The following is an 18,622-nucleotide window of genomic DNA, read 5'->3' as shown; positions in this document are numbered from 1 at the left end:
CATCTCCATCTCCTTCTCCATCAAACGGAAACGCATCACTAAACCCAAGCCCCGGCAAACACGGCACAACAACATGAAACTCTCCCCTCAACTCCCTCACCACCTCCCTCAACCCCAAACTCAAATTTGTAAACGGGAAACTGGGTATAAGTAGTAGCGGCACCGCATCGATCTCCTGACTCCGTATATGCAGGAAATGAATCCTCAAACTCCTCTCTTTCCACCTTTCCCCCTCCGTCTTTTCCTCACCCCCTCCTCCATCTCCACCCCCATCTCCCCCACAAGCAAGACCAGCAACAGGCACACAAATCCTGGTCCTAAACCCCCCCAACACCCCCATTAAACCCCACTTCCTCCTTCCTCCAATCATACCCCTCACTCCAATAATCAACCAACGCCTCAACCTCCCCCTTCCCCACCTCCGGATCCATCCCCATCAAAAACTCATGCGGCAAACGAGTCAACTCGACTTTTTTCGACGTCAGCTTTAGGTATTTCGACGACACCTGTTGTTTTTCCAATTAATCAACTATTCGTTAAATTGCCTTACTTCTTACACCCATACTCCGCATCATACTGTATACTGCATTGAAATACATACAGAGGAAGGAAGGGAGGAGAGAATAGCAAGGGAAATACAAATTCCAAAACAAGAAGAAGAGAAAGGACAAAACATACACGAACCCTATACTCCTTAACCTCCTCCCCATTCATCGTACTCGGAGCAATACTCTGCACATCCATATCCATATCCACATCCATCTCCTTATAAATAACCCAATTCAACAAGTTAGGGTCCGAAAAATAAATAAAAATGCTAACTCTTTACTCCGTACTCCGTAGATTTCAGTTCACAAGCTTGGCTTAGCTCGAATCCTATGTTGTAGAAATTACTAAATGCAAAGATTGCAAAGAAAGGAAGAAAGAAATCCTCCGAAACTGGAACTATGAGTATGTAAGGTACACCGTCACCGTACCGTCACCATGTATAGCGGGGCACGGTGCGTTGCGGTGCGGTGCGGTGCGGCGCGTCGCGAGCTGTCAATCATCCCTGTCATCGCGTTCGTTGGCATGCATGCATGCATGTCGGTCGTGTTACTTTGCTATACTCCGTTCCGTATGTATTGTATCAGGGCGTGATCAGCAGGGACTCCTCCGTAGGGTTCACCGCCACCGCCACAACGCGACATAGGTACCGGTATTTGTACTCCGTAGAGAATGCAATACTCTCGGGAGTTATTTCACTGTCTTGGATTTCCATTTCCATTTCGATGTGAAGATACATTCCCTATGTTTATTACAAACGCAACGCAACGCCATGCTCACTACCGTAATTGAACTAACGATGATTACTGTAGAGGTTCTAGCTCTATCTCCACCAGCTCCATACCAAAACCCCTTCCTCTCTTTATCTCTCTCCACCTCTCTCTCTCTTAAATAACAGCACTCCTACCCCCCAATCCAGTCCCTACGCCCGGCTCCCCAGTCCCAGTCCTAACCTCCCTCTCCCTCACCCGCTCCCTCTCATTCTCCCCGTTCCCCGCGCCTGCACCTGCACCCTCCGTCGAACCCCTCAGATTCATACTCCCAATTCGACTAACGATATTACTCCCCACCGCATCGACCGCCCCCCGCGGACTACTCAACGTAGGACCCATAGACGCCACAGCCTCGACGCGGAAAAGCTTAATATGACTCCCGTTCCAAACCCCCACCGTACCCTTCTGTACCTGCATCTCGCCCAAGAACACGAAGCTCCACAACAAGCTCTCGTACCAGCCCAACGATAAAGGCGACCATTCGAAATACTGGATCCGGATCGCGGACGGTTCTATGCCGGCTAAGTGGGCGGTGCGGAGAGCTTGAAGGGCTGAGGGGGAGAGCGTGTCCGTGGATGTTGCAGAGGGAGGGAGTAGGGGGGAAAGTTGGGATATTAAGGTGAGGAGAGTGTGCAGTGGGAGTTCAGGAAGCCAGGTTTCGATCCAGGGCGTGCTGGGCTCGAAGGCGCCGGTTGTGGAGTTGAATGCTGTGGTGTAGCTGCTGAGGGATGTAGTGCTGTTCTGGCGGGAGAAAGTTGGCATGCCGGCTTGAGAATCATTAGCTATTGCCCCAAACCTTGTGGAAATGTATATAGTGGAGTGGAAGAGACATACCAGGCATTTTCCCTCTTGCTTTTTCAGACATGCCGCGTAATTGCGTCGGTACTGCATCATCTACGCTGTCTGAAATTGATGAAGCGCGCGATGGCTCTTCTGTAGGGGGCGATGGCGCAGGAGTTGGCTGATCATCATCGGTATCATCGTCATCTTCATCGTCGCCAATGGCAAACGTCCCTTCTTCGGGGACATCGCTGAGCTCAGGGGCGCGAGAGTGGCTTATAGTTGGACTTCTGAGACTATCTGCGGATCCTCGTCTACTATCACTGAAGTCGGAAGGGTCATTGGCATTGGCATGCTTTTTTTGCCGTTTGTTTCTGCGTTCGATTTCTTGTTGGCCGCTTTCAAGGGTGAAGTGTCGTAAGGCTGTGAACTGTTAGTAGAGTATCTTGCGCAGAAATGATAACGGCGTAATACCTTCAAATCTCTTCTTATTACGAAGGACGGCATAAATGAAGTTAGGATTTTCTAAGAAGTTGGTTAGCAGATGTTAACGCAAATTCAAAACTCCTCTTCGTCATAAACACACAAGGTTACGTCTGGACTGAAGTCCTGCAGCTGTCACGGCGATCTCCGAGACAGAAATATTCAGCAGTAAGCCCAAAGATCCCATAGAGCACAGGATGACCCCATTTCTTAGGAAGTCTCTCGGAACAACGGGAGAAAGGAATAATAGCTTACTACTATATTGATGCTCAATAATGGCATTCATGCTCTCCAGTAACGATGTCAGGAGATCATGATTACTATCATTAGCAAGCAAGAATCCAGGAGAGGATATCAAGGAGAAAAGTTGAAGTAATTTCGAGGATGCCGAAGCACTAATGTTTTCGAGATAAGCAGCAACGTTGTTGATGATTGCCAACAATGCCGGATATATTGCACTGAGTTTTCCTTGACTCGTTGTGATTATGTTATAGATTGACTATATCCTATTAGCTTCCAATTTCAAAGTTGAAAGATCAGACTTACGTGAATGATGAAATCAGCATACGCTCCATTGAAGTTCTGCAGCCTGATAGTCGGCGGGAGAGTTTCTTGATTCTCAAACTTCTTATTGAGGTTCTTGCCAAAAGTCGGCTCAACGCTCAGTGTCTGTAAGATGAAAACACACATTCTTACTATGCCCTGCTTAGAAGTATCGAGCTTGTAGTCGATGGCATAGTAAATTATCAGGACGAGAAAATCATGGGATCGATTTGTCTCGATTATGAAGGATCGGAAGCGCTTGTTGCATTGGGTCATCTCCCAAAAGAACATTATCATTTCCGAAGTCAATTTGTTGTTTGACTGCTGGTTTCCTGTGATGTAGGAGGTGCTGGCATGGAGGGGGTAGTTTAGAACTCTGGTAATTCCTTCTGTAATGAATTGAAAGTCTTGGGGTCGATGCAACCGCCCAAGGAAATGACGGAAATAGTCTGAAGAGTGTCAGTACCAAGATAGTTTATAAAGAAAGTGAACTTACTCTTCTTCGTATGTGTTGGATCTGATTCGGGTATCGAGTAGAGCAGAACAACGAGCAAGAACTAAACATATCAGCATCTATGCTATCCACTTCCTTTCGTTTCCCAGCTCACCTGTAGGGAGTATGTGACCAGTATTAATTTCGGATCCTTGAAGACCTGAACATTGTATGGGATTTTCCAAGACGCCGGATTGTACTTCAAAGTCTGGATATGAAATTAGCAGATTTCAGACCTTTTTCTCGAACGACATACGGTATTTAGCAACGAACACAAAACTGAAAGCACAACCTGCTTATCCGGACAGGTAACAATATACGAAATGGCCTTAACACCCTGTACCGGCAGCATATTCGCCGAGAGATACATGCTCTGACTCGTCAACGTCAACAGCAATCGCAGTATCTCCGTCCTATTACTCTCAAACTCCTTACTCGTCCCAACCGGAGTATTACATCCCACCCCACTGGACCAAATCGCATACGAGACCTTATTTTTGCTATTCGGCGGTTTAGGTAAGGTGAAATCCGCAAAGAAAAGCAGGTCGATCAGCGTATCGATCAACTCCTCAGCAAGTGGTTTGACTTCCTCGAACTCCTCCCCTGCAGCCTCCAACTTCGCCAATTCTTCTTGCGATTCATCGAACAGCACATCTCTAGCCAGCGATGCTTTCCTGTAAGAAAATGAGCACCAAGACCAATCCAATGAACCCCAGAGCAAAAGGGACTGGTAGCAAAGATAACTTACCGTGTCCGCTTCCTCCTCACCCCCCAAAAGAACTTATCCTCCCACTCCTGCAGCTGCTCCGCCTCATACACAAACGGCAGAATGCGTGTCAAAACCCTTATACAATTCAACGCATCCTTCTCGGGCGCAAACTCGGGGTCCGGAAACGAAGGGTGGTGTCTGAGTATAAACAATCGACTTGTGACAGCCAGGACCAGCGTCTCGAGGTTCTCCAGCGCTGTATCGCGGGTGCGCCTGATATCGGCGGGCGAGAAGAGACTGAAGATATCTTCGGCAGATTCGGGGAGTTCCCAGAACTAGAAGGGGGGAGCTTAGTAGTGTAGGAGAGGAGGAAAGGCGAGGGGGAAGGGCCTTACGGAAGCCCAGTAGGGATCATCTGCGGCAATGGCTTGGGATTCTGAGAGCTTGAAGATGCCGCGCTTGAATACAAGCTTCGAGTCGGAGGCTCCCATCGTAGTGCGTTGCGCCTGGCATCTGACGTTCAGTGGTGATTTGAGGTTGGATCTGTATGCGTTTGCCGTCTCGCGTACAGTATGACGCTTTATCTAGTTACCAGAAAAAGAAGGCGAGGAACAACAACACGAGATAGAAAGAAGTTACGTAGCATGTGAGTTAGAATTTGATCGCGTTTGAAATGATCTTAGGTAGTATAAATACTAATTTTTCCTTTCCTTTGCCGGTTTATGGTTATACGCTATGGGTATCTACTTATACAACACGAATCTTATATCCTAATGCAATCAGCCAAGCCTAATACTCCCCGAATTCCTCCTTCCTTTATCATAAAGCCATTTACTATTCAATCCGACTGACGGTGCCTTCGCAGCCGGACTCGGCGACCCTGGAGCCTCTGGCAAATTTATTCTAGATGCACCAGGCCCCAACGGACTTGGAGAACCATACGAATGCCTCCTCGCCCCATTCATACCACCTCCCATCGCTTTCTGTAACAAAGGACTTGCTATAGGAGAAAATGGCGAACCCGATACACTGCCAGACATTGGACTCCCTTTCCCAGACATTGGCGAGCTGGGATAGCTGCCCCTGCTGTTGGGAGAACCACTGACTGGCGTCGGTGTCCTCGCATATCTCGGTGGAGTAATAAATTTCGTATCGGGCGTTGCTGGCGTCGAACTCGGTGGGAGACCAAGGATCTTTCGTTGGGCTGGCGTAAGAGGGATGTCTTGAATTTGGTCTGGAGATCGAAACAAGGGTAAAAGAGCAAATGCAATGTTGAACAAAAAGACCAGTTGCAGCAGGTGGTAGATCCACGTCGAGTATGGATGAAGCAGCTTTCCCTCAGTGAGAAGATTGGGAAGACTACAAGTATAGTTGGCATGAAGTTCGCAACGGCTGCGCGTAATACATACCTATTCCATAGCTGCCTGCCAAAGAACCATACCGTAGCCATGCCCCCAAAATTGTACATGAGCATCCTCATGTTCCGATCGGTGAAGTTGGAGGCATTTTGTCGCCTCACGATCTCGTCCAAATCGGGATGTTTCCATGTGCCAGTAACGGGCGTAGATAGCGCTGAAGGGGTTCTCGGTGCGTTGACTGGAGTGGAAGGACGCGCGACAGCAGACGACATAATGAGTTGATTGATGGGGGGTTCTGGAGAGCAGCATTTAGTGTGGAGTCCTCGGACATGGAATGTCAACAAAGCAGGTTGCAGCAACTAACCAGATGAATCCGAGCCTTTGTCCCTGGATGCCTTCAGCGGTAAGTACCTAGATGTTAGTAGAGGGCGCAGCTCGAGAGGGATCCCTATGTTAGCATAGTCGTGAGGTTTGGGTGGGTGGTGAACGTGTTGCGGTTGGTGGTGGTGGTGGTGGTAGTAAGTTTGTTTTCGACGGGATTCAATTTGGCCCCCAGCGCCTTCATCAAGTCAAAATCGCGGTGACTTTCCAACCCCTGCAGAGAACCTAAGAGTAGCCTAGCGGACGGGAACTCCCCGCACTCGGGATGATTTCGGCAGTCCCGACTTTAACCACCGACGCAATAACATAGACAGGCTCACAGGATGATATCGAGTAAGATATCTCCTCTACTCGAGTAATACACCAGACACTTATTGTACACCTACCTATATCTACAAACTTCACGCATTCTCCCACTCGATATTTCCCCCCGCCATCATGGGTTTCGACGACCTGATGTTGAAGCTCGACGAGGCCGTTACTGGGCTCCTTGGACAGTGGGATGCTACCTCAACGGCTATTGTAGGAGCACTCATCGCTTTCGTTGCCTACCAAATCATCACCACCCGCGATCCAGATGCGCATCCTATGCTCCTGGCCCGCCAAGCACAAGCATCACCCGTCCGAAAAGAAGGAGAGTCTGCCGTTTTCCGATCCCACTCAGCTCCTCACGGCATGCCCTTGAACTCCGGCCTTAATGTGAAGGACCCCGGTGACTCCAAATGGAGCCGCGGAAGAGATGGGGATCTTCGAGATATATGGCGCATAGTCATGGCCGGCCGTCGAGACAAAGATGGGGTTGCGACGGGAGAAACGGGTGATCTCTTAACAGTCCTAGGATCCGAACAGATTATCAAGCATAATCTTGGTATGTGTTACACTCCGCTCTACAATAGCTCATTCTGACATTAGTAGCCGATGTGACGCGACAAATAAACCTGATCGGCCAACATATCAAACAAAATGGTGGAAAGAACGTTGCCATCTATCTCCCAAATTCGATCGAATTTCTTGCCGCTTTATTTGCTTGTTCTTTCTACGATTTGACCGCCATATTAGTACCATACCACCAAGACGACCCAGTAGACAAGCTCATTTCCCTTCTTCAAAAATCTGGAGCGGATACCGTAATAGCTGCGGTGGGATCATTCCCATTTGATGTTATCAGCAAAAGCTACCCAGCTCTCAAGCAACTCATCTGGGTCGTGGATGAGGGTAGCAAGCACATGGATTGGAATGAAGTGCCCAAGGGAACTGGCGGTCCAGTTAATGTCTCAACATGGCAAGATATTATTCAAGATGCTGCAACAACTGCGGGGTCAGATCTTCCACTGGTAGATCGCACAAGCGAGGCAAAGAACGTCGTTGCCTTCTGGCCTACGGGAGAAATGGTGGAGTACACAAATGCCAACATTATTGCTGGTGTTGCTGGGCAGCTTACATCCATACCGACAACGCAGCGTATAACCCCCGAAGACCTTTTCCTACCAATCGACTCTTTATCAACCATGTACCCGCTCGTATTAACACTCTCTGCCCTGTACTCAAACGCTTCTGTGGCTTTGAACTCCGTGGCCAGTTTTAGTCCTGACATCGTCTTGGCAACCCAAGGAATTGCCCCCACAGTCATTGTGGCATCAGCAGAAACGCTCGCAAAGACTCATTCAGAGACCGCAGCGAAGATGAACTCCTCTCTATACCAGGCTGTTCACTGGTTCCAAACTCGAGCTCTCGTTCAGCAAGGGGTCATGCCAATTGCAACAGTTTTCTCACGCATGTTTGATTCTCTTCGCCCCATAATTGGAACCACGCCAGGAAAACTTCGCCTAATTTTCGTATCAGAACCAGTCGGCGCCCCATCAACACCTTTAAGCGCCGAGACCTTGTCTGATTTGCGTATTTATACGGGTGCTAGAACCATCTACTCTCTCACATCTGCTAAGGTTGCAGGTGCCGTCACTCAGACTGGGCTTTATGACTACAGAGTTGATGAAGGGACGGATAAGTACTCACACTTCGGAGCTCCCGTAACAAGTGTCGAGATATTCTTCAAAGACAAGACACACAAAACCACAGATGCAAATGCTGCAGGAGAGGCAAGAGTATCCCCTCTATCTGTGAGAATCCAGCTAATGATTGCAGATTTACGCACGCGGTCCCGCCGTTGTGGGAGGAGAAGCATCTCTGGGAGTTGAAGGCAAGACAAAGGCTGATTGCACCCTCGCTTTGGTTTAATAAATAGACGATTCACGGTATATGGATGTCATCTAGGAGATAAATGGACATATTATATCTACTCATTTATCGATTTGGAATTGGAAGGATATTCCATACTCCCGAGCGAGTGCCAGTACTACTTCGAACATTTTCTCATATAAATGTTATATGTTGGAAGGCCCCGAATTTCTTAGGAAAATTTAGAATCGACTTTGGTTCAAGAATACAACACCTAGTATGATTGCCTCTGCAAGTGCACCGTATTCCTCTGTCGGTTGTCTGCCTCATTCTCTTCATAGTATGATTTTATATTATGTTTAGTCTCTCCCTTTTCGAAGCTCGACGCCGAGCGATTTGTATGCAGTCTTTTTAGCCATGCTCTATTATAAGTCAAACCATTACTCAATACTATTGCATGACATTGCTACTTCTCAGATGGCAAAATCACCTTCAAAAGTTCTCCGAGAATGCCAGGTCTTTAACACTTGATATAACTTAATGAGCTATATAAAGAGGTTTGACTATTTCAATTTCCATCAGCCACATCCTAGATTAGATTCTGGTTGTGCCGCTTTGATGGGTCGCATGAGCTATTGGTTTTAGTACTGGTCACATGGTCAATTACCACAAGATGGAACGAAAGGTGGTTGGTAGCTTTATTGCCGCAGTGAACCATAATAATAAGATGAAGCGTCTATTCTCAAAGCTACGAACTAGAGTTATACTCCGACTTCCCAAGCTTCTCATCAAAGATCAAATACCACACGTCGTTACTTTTAGCAACTTACTAGCACTATGCAGTGGCACTCCATTCCTCTCCATAAAATCAAACCCGCCGCTAACAAATGTCGCAATTTACGGATATTCGTCTGAACTGTAGCCCGATATTTGATGATCATACATTGATTGATGCAAAACTACCTCTTTCTACATGGTTTGATCCTCTAGGATTCGCCTCCCGTGTTTCGATCATCAGGGGGTATTGCACGGTTAAGCGAGACCCTTCGATCCCCGGAAAGCTTGATACAACTGCGGCTCATCCTCCTTCCACCTTGTCAATTCTCAAGTTCGCACCTCGTTTTCTTTTTGGACTTCTTTCTTGGATGGCTTGAAAATTGATGGGGCGTTTAAAGTGCGCTGCTTGCTGGGCTGTGCTTTAGTTGATTTGGAAGGATTCTTTGCCTGCGTGTGTTAAACTGCTTGCTTTCTGTGATTCCTCTGGGGTCTAATGTAATCTTACTGGAAAACTGCTCTTAGGCGCATTTGTTTGAAGGGGATGGTCTGTTACGGGACTAGATAAGCCCGGATGCGAAAGTACGGCGTGAGACTCGAATGTATGCTTTTGCGACAGTGGCTCACAGTGTCGACATGTTTATCTGTTATCACCGCCACCTTTTGATCCTTCTAGTTTGAATATTGTCATTATGGGGTTGTTGCGTTTGGGTTTATGCCGAGTGGCTTAGGATAAACTGTCTTGGAATCAATATCTTGAAACTCGATGAGATCTTGCCTTGCTCTAGGGAGACATATAGTTCGTGGGGTCCTTTTGTCTTCTATTTCCTTTTGTCTTTACTACCACAATCATTCGTTACATTCACTCAGTATTTCTAACAGTCGCCGGTATACATTCGTTCAAAATGACTTTCAGCTTTGCTTCTATCGTTCTTCTCTCTCTTGCCTCAACATCTTTAGCAGCTCCACTTGTTAATACCATAGCGCCTTCTAACACAACAATAGAACAGATGGCGGCAAATAGCACAAACTATGCCAACACTACGTTAGAACAAATGGTAGCCGATCCCAGTAATTACGCCGATACTACAGCAGAGCAGATGCCAGTCAATACCACCAGTACCACAGCATTATCTCTTTTAACCAGCGATGTCGCCGCCTCAGCTGGTCCCGTCCCGAGCACAAAAACTGCTTTCACAGGCGACGGCAGTCCAGCAGCCGGATGGCCAACAATAGACAAATGGGCAACCTTCTCCACAATGTAAGCTGTTCCCCCCACCAAACTAATTCACACTCGAGCTAACAACCCACCTCCACAGCCTATCCAACAACCTCCCCTTCCTCCAGACGTCCTGCTCCCAATTCGCCCAACCCAATAACTCCCCCACCGAAATAGCCGCCCTCAGCACCGCCATCCAGTCCATCTCCAACCTTACCGCCATCGACCCCCGCTTCATCCTCGCAGCCGTAATGCAAGAATCCAAAGGCTGCGTGCGCGTCCCCACCACGCAGTCGCCCTCCAATAACATCATGAACCCCGGGATCCTACAGTCCCACAACGGGGCAAATAGCTGTTTCGGCGTCTCTCCGTGTCCGCCGGAGAAGATCCTGGGTATGCTTAGTGATGGGGTGGCGGGCACGGCAGGCGGGGACGGGCTGCAGCAGACGCTGGCGCAGGCGAAGGGGTCGGCGGTGGGGGCGAGGGATGCGCAGGCTGTTTATATTGCGGCGAGGATTTATAATACGGCGGGATTTACGAAGGGGCAAGATTTAGGGGGCGGGAGCACGGCGAGTTATGCCAGTGATGTTGCGAATCGGTTATTGGGGGTTGTGTTTTGATATTTTACGGGTTTGGATTTATGGGGAGAAGCTATGGAGTATTAGAGTAATCTACACTTGAGATTTTACTGATACGCTTCATTTCTAATTGCTGCATTTGTGACTGAGAGCTCGTGGCTTTCAATACAATATCTCCTAATGAGAGCTCCGGGAATCCCAAAGACTTAAACCCAGGAAATAATCTCGCATGTTGTGTAGCTGACTGTTCGATACCCAGAAGAACATTTTCTTTAGTTCAGTACATGAAAATGGTATGTAGAAATCTTGCCCAAGCAACTTTTTCCCAACAGGCACATCCCAAAACGCCCCTCTAAACACCAAGAACACCAAGAACACCAAGAAAACCAAGAACGCCATCCAAATAACGATGAGAAGCTTGTTGTGTGCAACATTTCCAATCGTCGAGAAGAACGTCCCACTCTGCCAAAGGTATTATAGGTATTCAGGCGAATCGATGTGCGCTGAACATCGGTGTCACTTGGCTGCGAGTGTATGACAACTCAATGTTCGCCTGCTTGAAAGCATCCGGCAGTTCGTTGTCGCCAGTGATATCTTTGAGATCGTAATCCCATACATCCCTAGTAGATTCCTCCTTGATCTCCTTCCACACAACCAGTTTTCTTAGTTTGTTGTAGCAGAGCGCCTTGCCTGTGGCAATCGGTAACAGGAAGTTACCCAGCTCGCCTTCTTCAAATTCGTCCTTGTCTCCATCTTCACCCCTGTCATCCACAGCTAGTTGCAGCTGTTCCACTGATGCGGGCAACTTTGTATTGACCCGTCCGTAATCCCCTTCCTCGTACGTGCTTTCTGACAACTCCAATATTCTCGAGGCGGAAGTTCCGAGCGCCAAGAAGGTGAGAGGTATGCCAATTTGTCGTAGCTGGGAGAATGGTTTGAGGTTTGTGATGTTGTCCATCCCTTTTCCATCACCCAGATGGTGATTGCCGTGGATGAACAACTCCTCTAAAGTAGCTTTCTGTGGGTCCAGGGCTGAGGTGAAATCCGTTGCAGATAGGTGTTTATTCCCATATCTAGATGAGAGCCAAATGTTGTCATAGATCTCGTACCAGAATGACTTCAATGCCTTGGGCCATTTGAGGAGTTCAAATAAGCCACCACCCACACAAGCGCTTTGCGGGAACGACAAACTCGTAATGTTTGAAGTATGAGCTCTTCCAAGCGTAGCTACCTCGTTTGAAATGTTCCAGCATCTGACCTCCACAATGGACAGTGAGTTGAGAGTTTCTATACAAAATAGAGAATATAGCTTGTCCGGGCACATGGGAACATTGAGCGATTTGTCGGCCATGTCGAATGCAATCTCTCGGGAATGGACTTGTAAAGAGGTCAAAGCAGGGTTTGATGATAGAAGATATGTCAATTGTGGTTTGTATAGGCCAACACCTTTGAGTTCCGGCGCAAAGTGGACGTTCATCACATTCGTAGAGTCAAGAAGGAGTTTTATAACCCTGCTAACATCAGACTCTTGTCCTCGGAGTTGGCACTCGAAGCTTGCTCCCATCACAAGGCCGAGTAGCGATGTAGATTGTGATAGAGTTCGTAGGAAACGCTCAAGGCTGAAGATGCGTGTCTCTTGTCGGACTCCAGATCCAAATGGGTCGCGGCACTGGATGTATTCGGTAGTCCACTAGATCACGGGAAGTTAGTTAATTCCTCTTCAAGGGTGTTTTGAGAGCAGAAGAAGAGCAAGCTCCTCTTTTAGGAAGTATGCAAGGAGTAGTTGGAGTGCGTGAGACGAAGCATAATAGAAGGGGGTAGGGTAAAATCAAAGAGCCAGTTATCCTTACGTCCGGAAATCTGGGCGTTGGTTTTCCGTTCAACTGCGCATTGAACCTTCCGACTGTAACATTTTCCCATAGATACACGGTATGATACAGAGCAGCAGTAGCTGGGCCACTCAGCTTTCGTGAAGTCAATGCCAACTTTGCACGCGAGTCTTGTGGCAATAGACAAAAAGTATCGAACAGAATCTCAGCGGGGAGACTCTCGAGGGCTGCCATGTTGTAGGTTCAGTAGAAAAACTGCGAAGGCAATGTTGATATGATACTGCAAGTCACAGTCGTATATGCTAGCTTTAGGGAGGTCGCTTTTACTCGCTGCGAGGAGAGTTTGGATACCCAGAAGTGTAGAGTAACAGTCGTAATAGGCGTTGAAGTCGAGGGAGGGAAGGTGGAAATTCAGGTAAAGCCAGTTATTGTCTGTAGGAGTATGTAGTCGATGGGGAGGAGTTCTCGTGTAAGATAATGAAAAAATTCTCTGCAGGCAGGTTGCTTGTCGAGAGACCATATTTCCGGCAATATATAATGGGAGTAAATGCAAATGAATCCCAGGCTTGCAGGCCATCATCAAGAGTCTATCCACTCCCCATCCAAATTTCTGCCTGAACCAAACAATTCAAACTCCTTTATCATCAGCTGGGCTAAGACTTAACCTTCTATTAAGAAGTGTATTGTAGGAATCCTTTTATTCGATCACGAGCCTCTCCTTCGCGTTGTCCGAAAATCCGAATCCGGTATCTTCAAGACCGAAACCTCCTCCAAAAGATCCACAGACTTGAGTGCTATCTTCGCATGCTTACGACCGTCGGTACGAAATCGAAATGAGCGAGTTCAACACAGTGTCTAGAGCCAGCTGGCTCTACCGCAACGCGAGTATGTCACTTCTCAACATCGAAAGGTCCCGAACAACCAGCCAAATAACCGGAACACCTTCATATCTGCGCATACGATCCTCTCATTATCCTTCAGTGGCTGGTACGGCTCTGCGACGCTGTCTGCGCGAGCATAATGCACCAACTGCCGATTTCATGACATTGGGAATATCTGGTTGTTGGTTTAGAATATTGAAGAGGCATGATCGGTGTGATCAAGGGCACTGAGTGGCTACAAGGGTATTCGAAGGGATGGCATGCATAATGATGGCTTCGTTGGAAATAAGGGATGATCTTCGACTGCCGATGGCAATGAGAAGATCGAAAAGTTGGCACTGGGCTCTGGCAGGCTTGTTGGTACTCTATACAACTCGATGGCATCGATACTGGAAGCGTGATACTTCATGATACTGTGGACAGGAATTAGAAGGGGATGGAAACAAAGCATGGATTATAATGGTTGCCAAGGGAGGGATCGGAGTGTGGAATGTTAGCAGGAACTAGTGCTCCCTCACTTCAAGATTTGAGACCCTACATGCACATCTGCAATCCTCATACCATACGACGACAGCCAAAGGGCCCATAAGATCATGTGGAAAGTCATATAAAGACTGAGAGTACAATAGTATGTTTGGTAGTGGTGGTATTATGAGAGATGGATGCTTTTTACAGCTTTACAGCAAAGTTACAGCGTGAGGATACACCGGCTTCAATAGATAGATTATAAGGTCTATATCCACATTATACGGATCCTATCATGATGCAGAGAGAAGCCTCAGTGTGATGGAGTAGAAGATTGGTTTGGATTGATAATAAGGAATTTGTAGCAAGAAAAGAAGCGATAAAGCTATACTGGAAACAGCTGCCGGCTAAGATTTATATAAACGATTACGATTTTGCCTTGTTCTGTTGAACTGAATCATACTTTATCCGCTGAATGACTCTACTAAACTACATGCAAACCATATGTGACTCCAGCCATAAATGAAGTTTGCGAATCATTAGCCACAATGACATTTCAGCCAGCGAGCCATCTTAAGAATAATACATTCAGTATTCCAAGTCAATTTTGTTACTAGAACACATAGTAGTTGAACAGTCAATCAAGTCGTGAACTAGACATGGTTGAGAAATAGACTGGCATTATGTAGGTGGCATTATGTAGGAAACTTTTGCGTATAGAAATTGTAATCATCCCCTCTAAGATAAACTAAGGTGTGTCAATTTTATGCGACACTCTGAAAGTATCGTCTAAGTGAACTTGGCGTGAGAAGTTTTATGGACGCCATCGTATTTCTGAACACTTTGAATCTTGGCAACTGGTGCTGGCAATTGTTTCTTCTTTGTCAAGAGTCTAGCTTAGTATTCAGGCGATTTATCAAATGTTTTATCAATGTATACTTGAAGATGGTCCATGAACATTAACTTCTCAGGCCGCGAGCATAGTCAACAGCTGTGGAGGATTTACCTTAGTTTATTACCTAAAGAGTAGCCCCCGGGACGCTGTATTGAGAATTATATTAGCACACTACTTTTACAAAAAGCACGAAGTAGCTGTAGTGTATTTCATTGGAAATATTCCTGAATAATAGGCTGAATTTTAGAACATTAACTAGGGCCTTACCAGGGGTTTTGGGGAGTTACTATCGAAAGAATGGTCTACTAGTAGGATCTGGGCTTTTTTTTAAGCGCCTCACTCACATAGCAATAAATTTATGGCATGGTATATAGTCAATGAACCGTGTCTATGTAGGTTCTTTCGTTTGTGAGAGAATTGAGAGAATCACATTTAATACCCGTAGGAAAATCTATCGAAACATCCATGGCTACCTCCTGCGTACTCCGATCACAATTACTTACCTAAAATAATAAGAGATTCTAAGACCGTTCCCTGTCACACACTATTGAGACTCTCTTTGCTTGCCGTTACTCCACCCATTTACTACCTCGCGTTCATTAACGGCTTTAGTCATTCTACCCGACAAAACCCACGCATGATAAGTGTCAGCAGCTTCCCGCTCCTCTTCAGTTTTGTGGTCACGCATTTTTCTAAAATCCGGAGGCTTTCCACGGAGCTGGTTGAGGCGGATGACTTCCTTATTCATCAAAAGGACTCTCCTGGTATTTTCAGAATGGGCATACGTTTGTAATCACGGCGCAGTCTTTTGAAAAGCTTTTTCCCGAATAAGGTGGTAATTTTCTCGAATGCCGTACATCTCATGCTCTGTGACTTCAATGAGACGGAGATATGGTTTGTGTTTTGTAAGAGACCCTGGAGGCTGGGCGCCATTAATAATTGGCAGAGTGACAATTTCGTCGTCAATTTGCTCAAAGCCCATATCCATCTCCGGAGAAGAAGCTCGGTTTGGAGACTTGGATGAATGAACACTATGATCTGAACCGGAAGAGTCGTAGTTGTTGTTTTTGCGAGCCATCTCATATCCCTGCAACAAATAGTTAGGACTTATCCCTACCAATACGACAACACAGTTCCTAGAAGGACAAGATAGGGGTTGACTTGACTTACTGCTTCAATGCCGAGCTCGAAATATTTGCCCAGGATCATCCTGTATTGGTCTTCCAGCATATTCTGTTCTGAAAGGGTGATTTTGTCTGCCAGCAGGGATCGTACGCTCTCCATGAATTGGCGTGTCTCTGTATCCTGGTTGGACTGAATATGTACCTCGTTATTAGCACTTCCCGGAGTAGTTTCCACCTGTTGAGGCTTCAATTATTAGTTGCTAATATTAGGAAAGGCAGAGAACAAGTAAATGTGATAAAATGAGATACGAAAGAATGAGACCTACTCCGACGTCCGATTCTTGGCCTGCAAAACCCACTGCCGGGCTCTTTACCGACAGATAATCAAATTTGTCTGGCTGATGATAGCCGTGTACTCCCAAACCCTCTTCGTATTTGGCATCCGACCGATATTGTTGCTGCTTCAGAACTTAACACAATGCTGTTGCCGTAAGGGCTTTGTAAGAGGAACAGGAATGTGTCGTGGAAAGGGAGACCTCACTGAGTATAAGGGGTATTCGAAATCGCGGTTGGCTGGTTCGTTTCCGTGAGACATATTAGTCGACATTCCGTAGTGTGATTCTGCTCTCCTGCTTCTCATCACACCGCTGCTATTTCGTAAGCTAAAGGTTGTCTGTGGTATCATCAGCAATTTAGAAGTAATTTGGCTCTGGATATTTGGTTCGGTTCAAGATTGGAGTGGGAGAGGCATGGCACTTTGAGTTTCTTGTAGATGATGTTTGGATCATAGCTGGGCTTAGATTGAAGAAGGGACTACTCTGACTGCTTTAATATTGGGAGGCCTGCTGCGCCACTTTGAGAGCCTCAAGCGGGCATTGAATCTTAAAGTGAGTTGTTAATCCTCTTATATACTAATAGAGCATCATCCACTAAGTTATAATATGAGGATAAATGCCCAGTAACAGGTGTGAATCAAAAATCCAAAATTTTCTTCCAGCTCATAACAAAAAAGTGAAGTGAGCCAGACGTATGGCATGTGAGGGGAAAACCTAAATATGTTACTAGAGTAATCTAAGTTTAATATAAAGATCATAGAGTATATGTTTACTATTCAGATTATTCTATACCATCCTCTAAATGCGAGGGGGGCTTAGAACCAAAAACCGGCAATGATCCAAGCCAATGTTAGTCAAGTATATTAAATGATCTGCGATCAGTCAAACGGATCAAAGATGCACCGAGTCAACTCAAGTGAATAGGACTTGGTTTACGGTCACTGATAGGAAAATTATGCGAAGGGCTAAAGAAGAAGCGGTGCTCAATAAGCACCGCTTATTATAAGTATACCGGGGTGACCTACCTTATCTCTTAAAAGGTTAAATAGTACCGATTTTGTTAGTGTTACAAATAGTGCACTGGTCTGGCCTAGGTTCACGCACTCGATGGCGGTTACGTGATTGCATTTCTAGGTGTAGAAGAGATTCTAGCTAAGGTTGCGGCGATGAGGTGAAGGCAAAGTACACTAAGTGATACTGGCCTGAGGCCAGCTGTGACTACTTCGGGATTGATTCCCCTCTTCGTTCCTATATGTAATCAACACCCAGGGTGACCAACTAAATTTGCAATCTCCAATTCATTTCATTCCTGCTTTATGGAACAACCTAGACTAGCAGCTCCTCAACTGGCAGCAGCTGGTTGCCAAGTCTCCCTGGTATCCAATGTTGGTCCCTACAGCTGAACATGATTACGCGCATGGATCAGTTCCGTCTTACGAAATTCGGCGCTTTATAGAGAAGTTTGTATTAATAAAGCATTCCTTCATTTAAATATCACAGATAAGGGTATCCCTTAAGTTGGAATTTCGGTAGTCTTAATAACATATTAGAGAAGAACGACGTTTTAATATGCTTTTGCTCTTGTCTGTATGCTATAGAGAGACCGAAAAATCCGCCACCGTAAGAAAATGTACCCACTATCCCTATTCATATGCCAATATCATTTATCATTTCATCATTCCAGTTTAGGTCCTGGCTGAGCTCCGTTCCGCTTCTTCGACTTATAGGGCTCGATCAATCTGCCTCCTTCATGGTATCGCTTCTCATTCACTATCTTGACCTCTGCATAACCCATGCGAATGGCCTTCTTAACAGGCTTGCCAGGACGTTCTAATCCTTCTGGCACTGGTTTTGCTTCTGAATCTGCCTTCTTGAAGCTCTCTAGTTGATCCTCCCCATAACTTGGCGTGGTCAGAGCCACCTCGTCTTCGGTAAGAAGAGGCTTAATTTTCCCGAAGGTTGAGCGATCTATCTTTACCCGCGGCCGCCCGCGGACTGAACGAGACGTGTCCTTTCTTGAGGGCGAAGGGGTGGTCATCTTCTGGCGCTTAGCAAAAGAGGCTTGACCATCATAATGATAAGCATCTTCAATCCGGTGATTGCAGTTGTCGTGGCTGAGAGCCATGACAGTGGCCACGCTTCTGTCAGACACAAAGCCAAGTCTTCCGAGGTTCGAGACGATTTTCTGTCTGAAAATAAAGATATCCTCATCGTCGGAGTCATCTGTATCGATTGCTTCCTTCTGTAATAAATTGATATGGTGTCTAATGATAAATTATTA

The 18,622-nt window shown here is 46.4% G+C and overlaps 4 protein-coding genes across 4 annotated transcripts; 2 read left to right on the top strand and 2 right to left on the bottom strand.

Moving 5' to 3' along the window:
• Positions 1-1,433: 1,433 nt before the first annotated feature.
• ftp105 (Ubp5-interacting protein) lies at positions 1,434-4,818 on the bottom strand (the record flags this gene model as incomplete). The annotated part of the gene is made up of 10 exons (XM_031147464.1): positions 1,434-2,086; positions 2,154-2,522; positions 2,574-2,624; positions 2,694-3,081; positions 3,129-3,574; positions 3,622-3,682; positions 3,734-3,826; positions 3,875-4,292; positions 4,367-4,662; positions 4,723-4,818. The coding sequence occupies 10 exons, from the start codon at positions 4,816-4,818 to the stop codon at positions 1,434-1,436; spliced, it is 2,871 nt and encodes a 956-aa protein (XP_031007908.1).
• A 288-nt stretch (positions 4,819-5,106) lies between these two features.
• POM34 (Nucleoporin) lies at positions 5,107-5,957 on the bottom strand (the record flags this gene model as incomplete). The annotated part of the gene is made up of 2 exons (XM_031147463.1): positions 5,107-5,686; positions 5,737-5,957. The coding sequence occupies 2 exons, from the start codon at positions 5,955-5,957 to the stop codon at positions 5,107-5,109; spliced, it is 801 nt and encodes a 266-aa protein (XP_031007901.1).
• Positions 5,958-6,504: 547 nt separating this feature from the next.
• On the top strand, positions 6,505-8,301 carry LHYA1_G002486 (uncharacterized protein; the record flags this gene model as incomplete). Its single annotated transcript, XM_031147462.1, has 3 exons — positions 6,505-6,934; positions 6,979-8,183; positions 8,209-8,301. The coding sequence occupies 3 exons, from the start codon at positions 6,505-6,507 to the stop codon at positions 8,299-8,301; spliced, it is 1,728 nt and encodes a 575-aa protein (XP_031007900.1).
• A 1,619-nt stretch (positions 8,302-9,920) lies between these two features.
• LHYA1_G002485 (uncharacterized protein) lies at positions 9,921-10,854 on the top strand (the record flags this gene model as incomplete). Its single annotated transcript, XM_031147461.1, has 2 exons — positions 9,921-10,276; positions 10,335-10,854. 2 exons carry the CDS (start codon positions 9,921-9,923, stop codon positions 10,852-10,854), a joined length of 876 nt encoding a protein of 291 aa, XP_031007903.1.
• Positions 10,855-18,622: the final 7,768 nt, after the last annotated feature.

The sequence above is a fragment of the Lachnellula hyalina genome (genome assembly GCF_007821495.1).
Source record: "Lachnellula hyalina strain CBS 185.66 chromosome Unknown contig00022, whole genome shotgun sequence".
NCBI lineage: Eukaryota > Fungi > Ascomycota > Leotiomycetes > Helotiales > Lachnaceae > Lachnellula > Lachnellula hyalina.
Note: the sequence above shows the minus strand (reverse complement) of the source record. Positions and strands in the feature narration are given on the sequence as shown.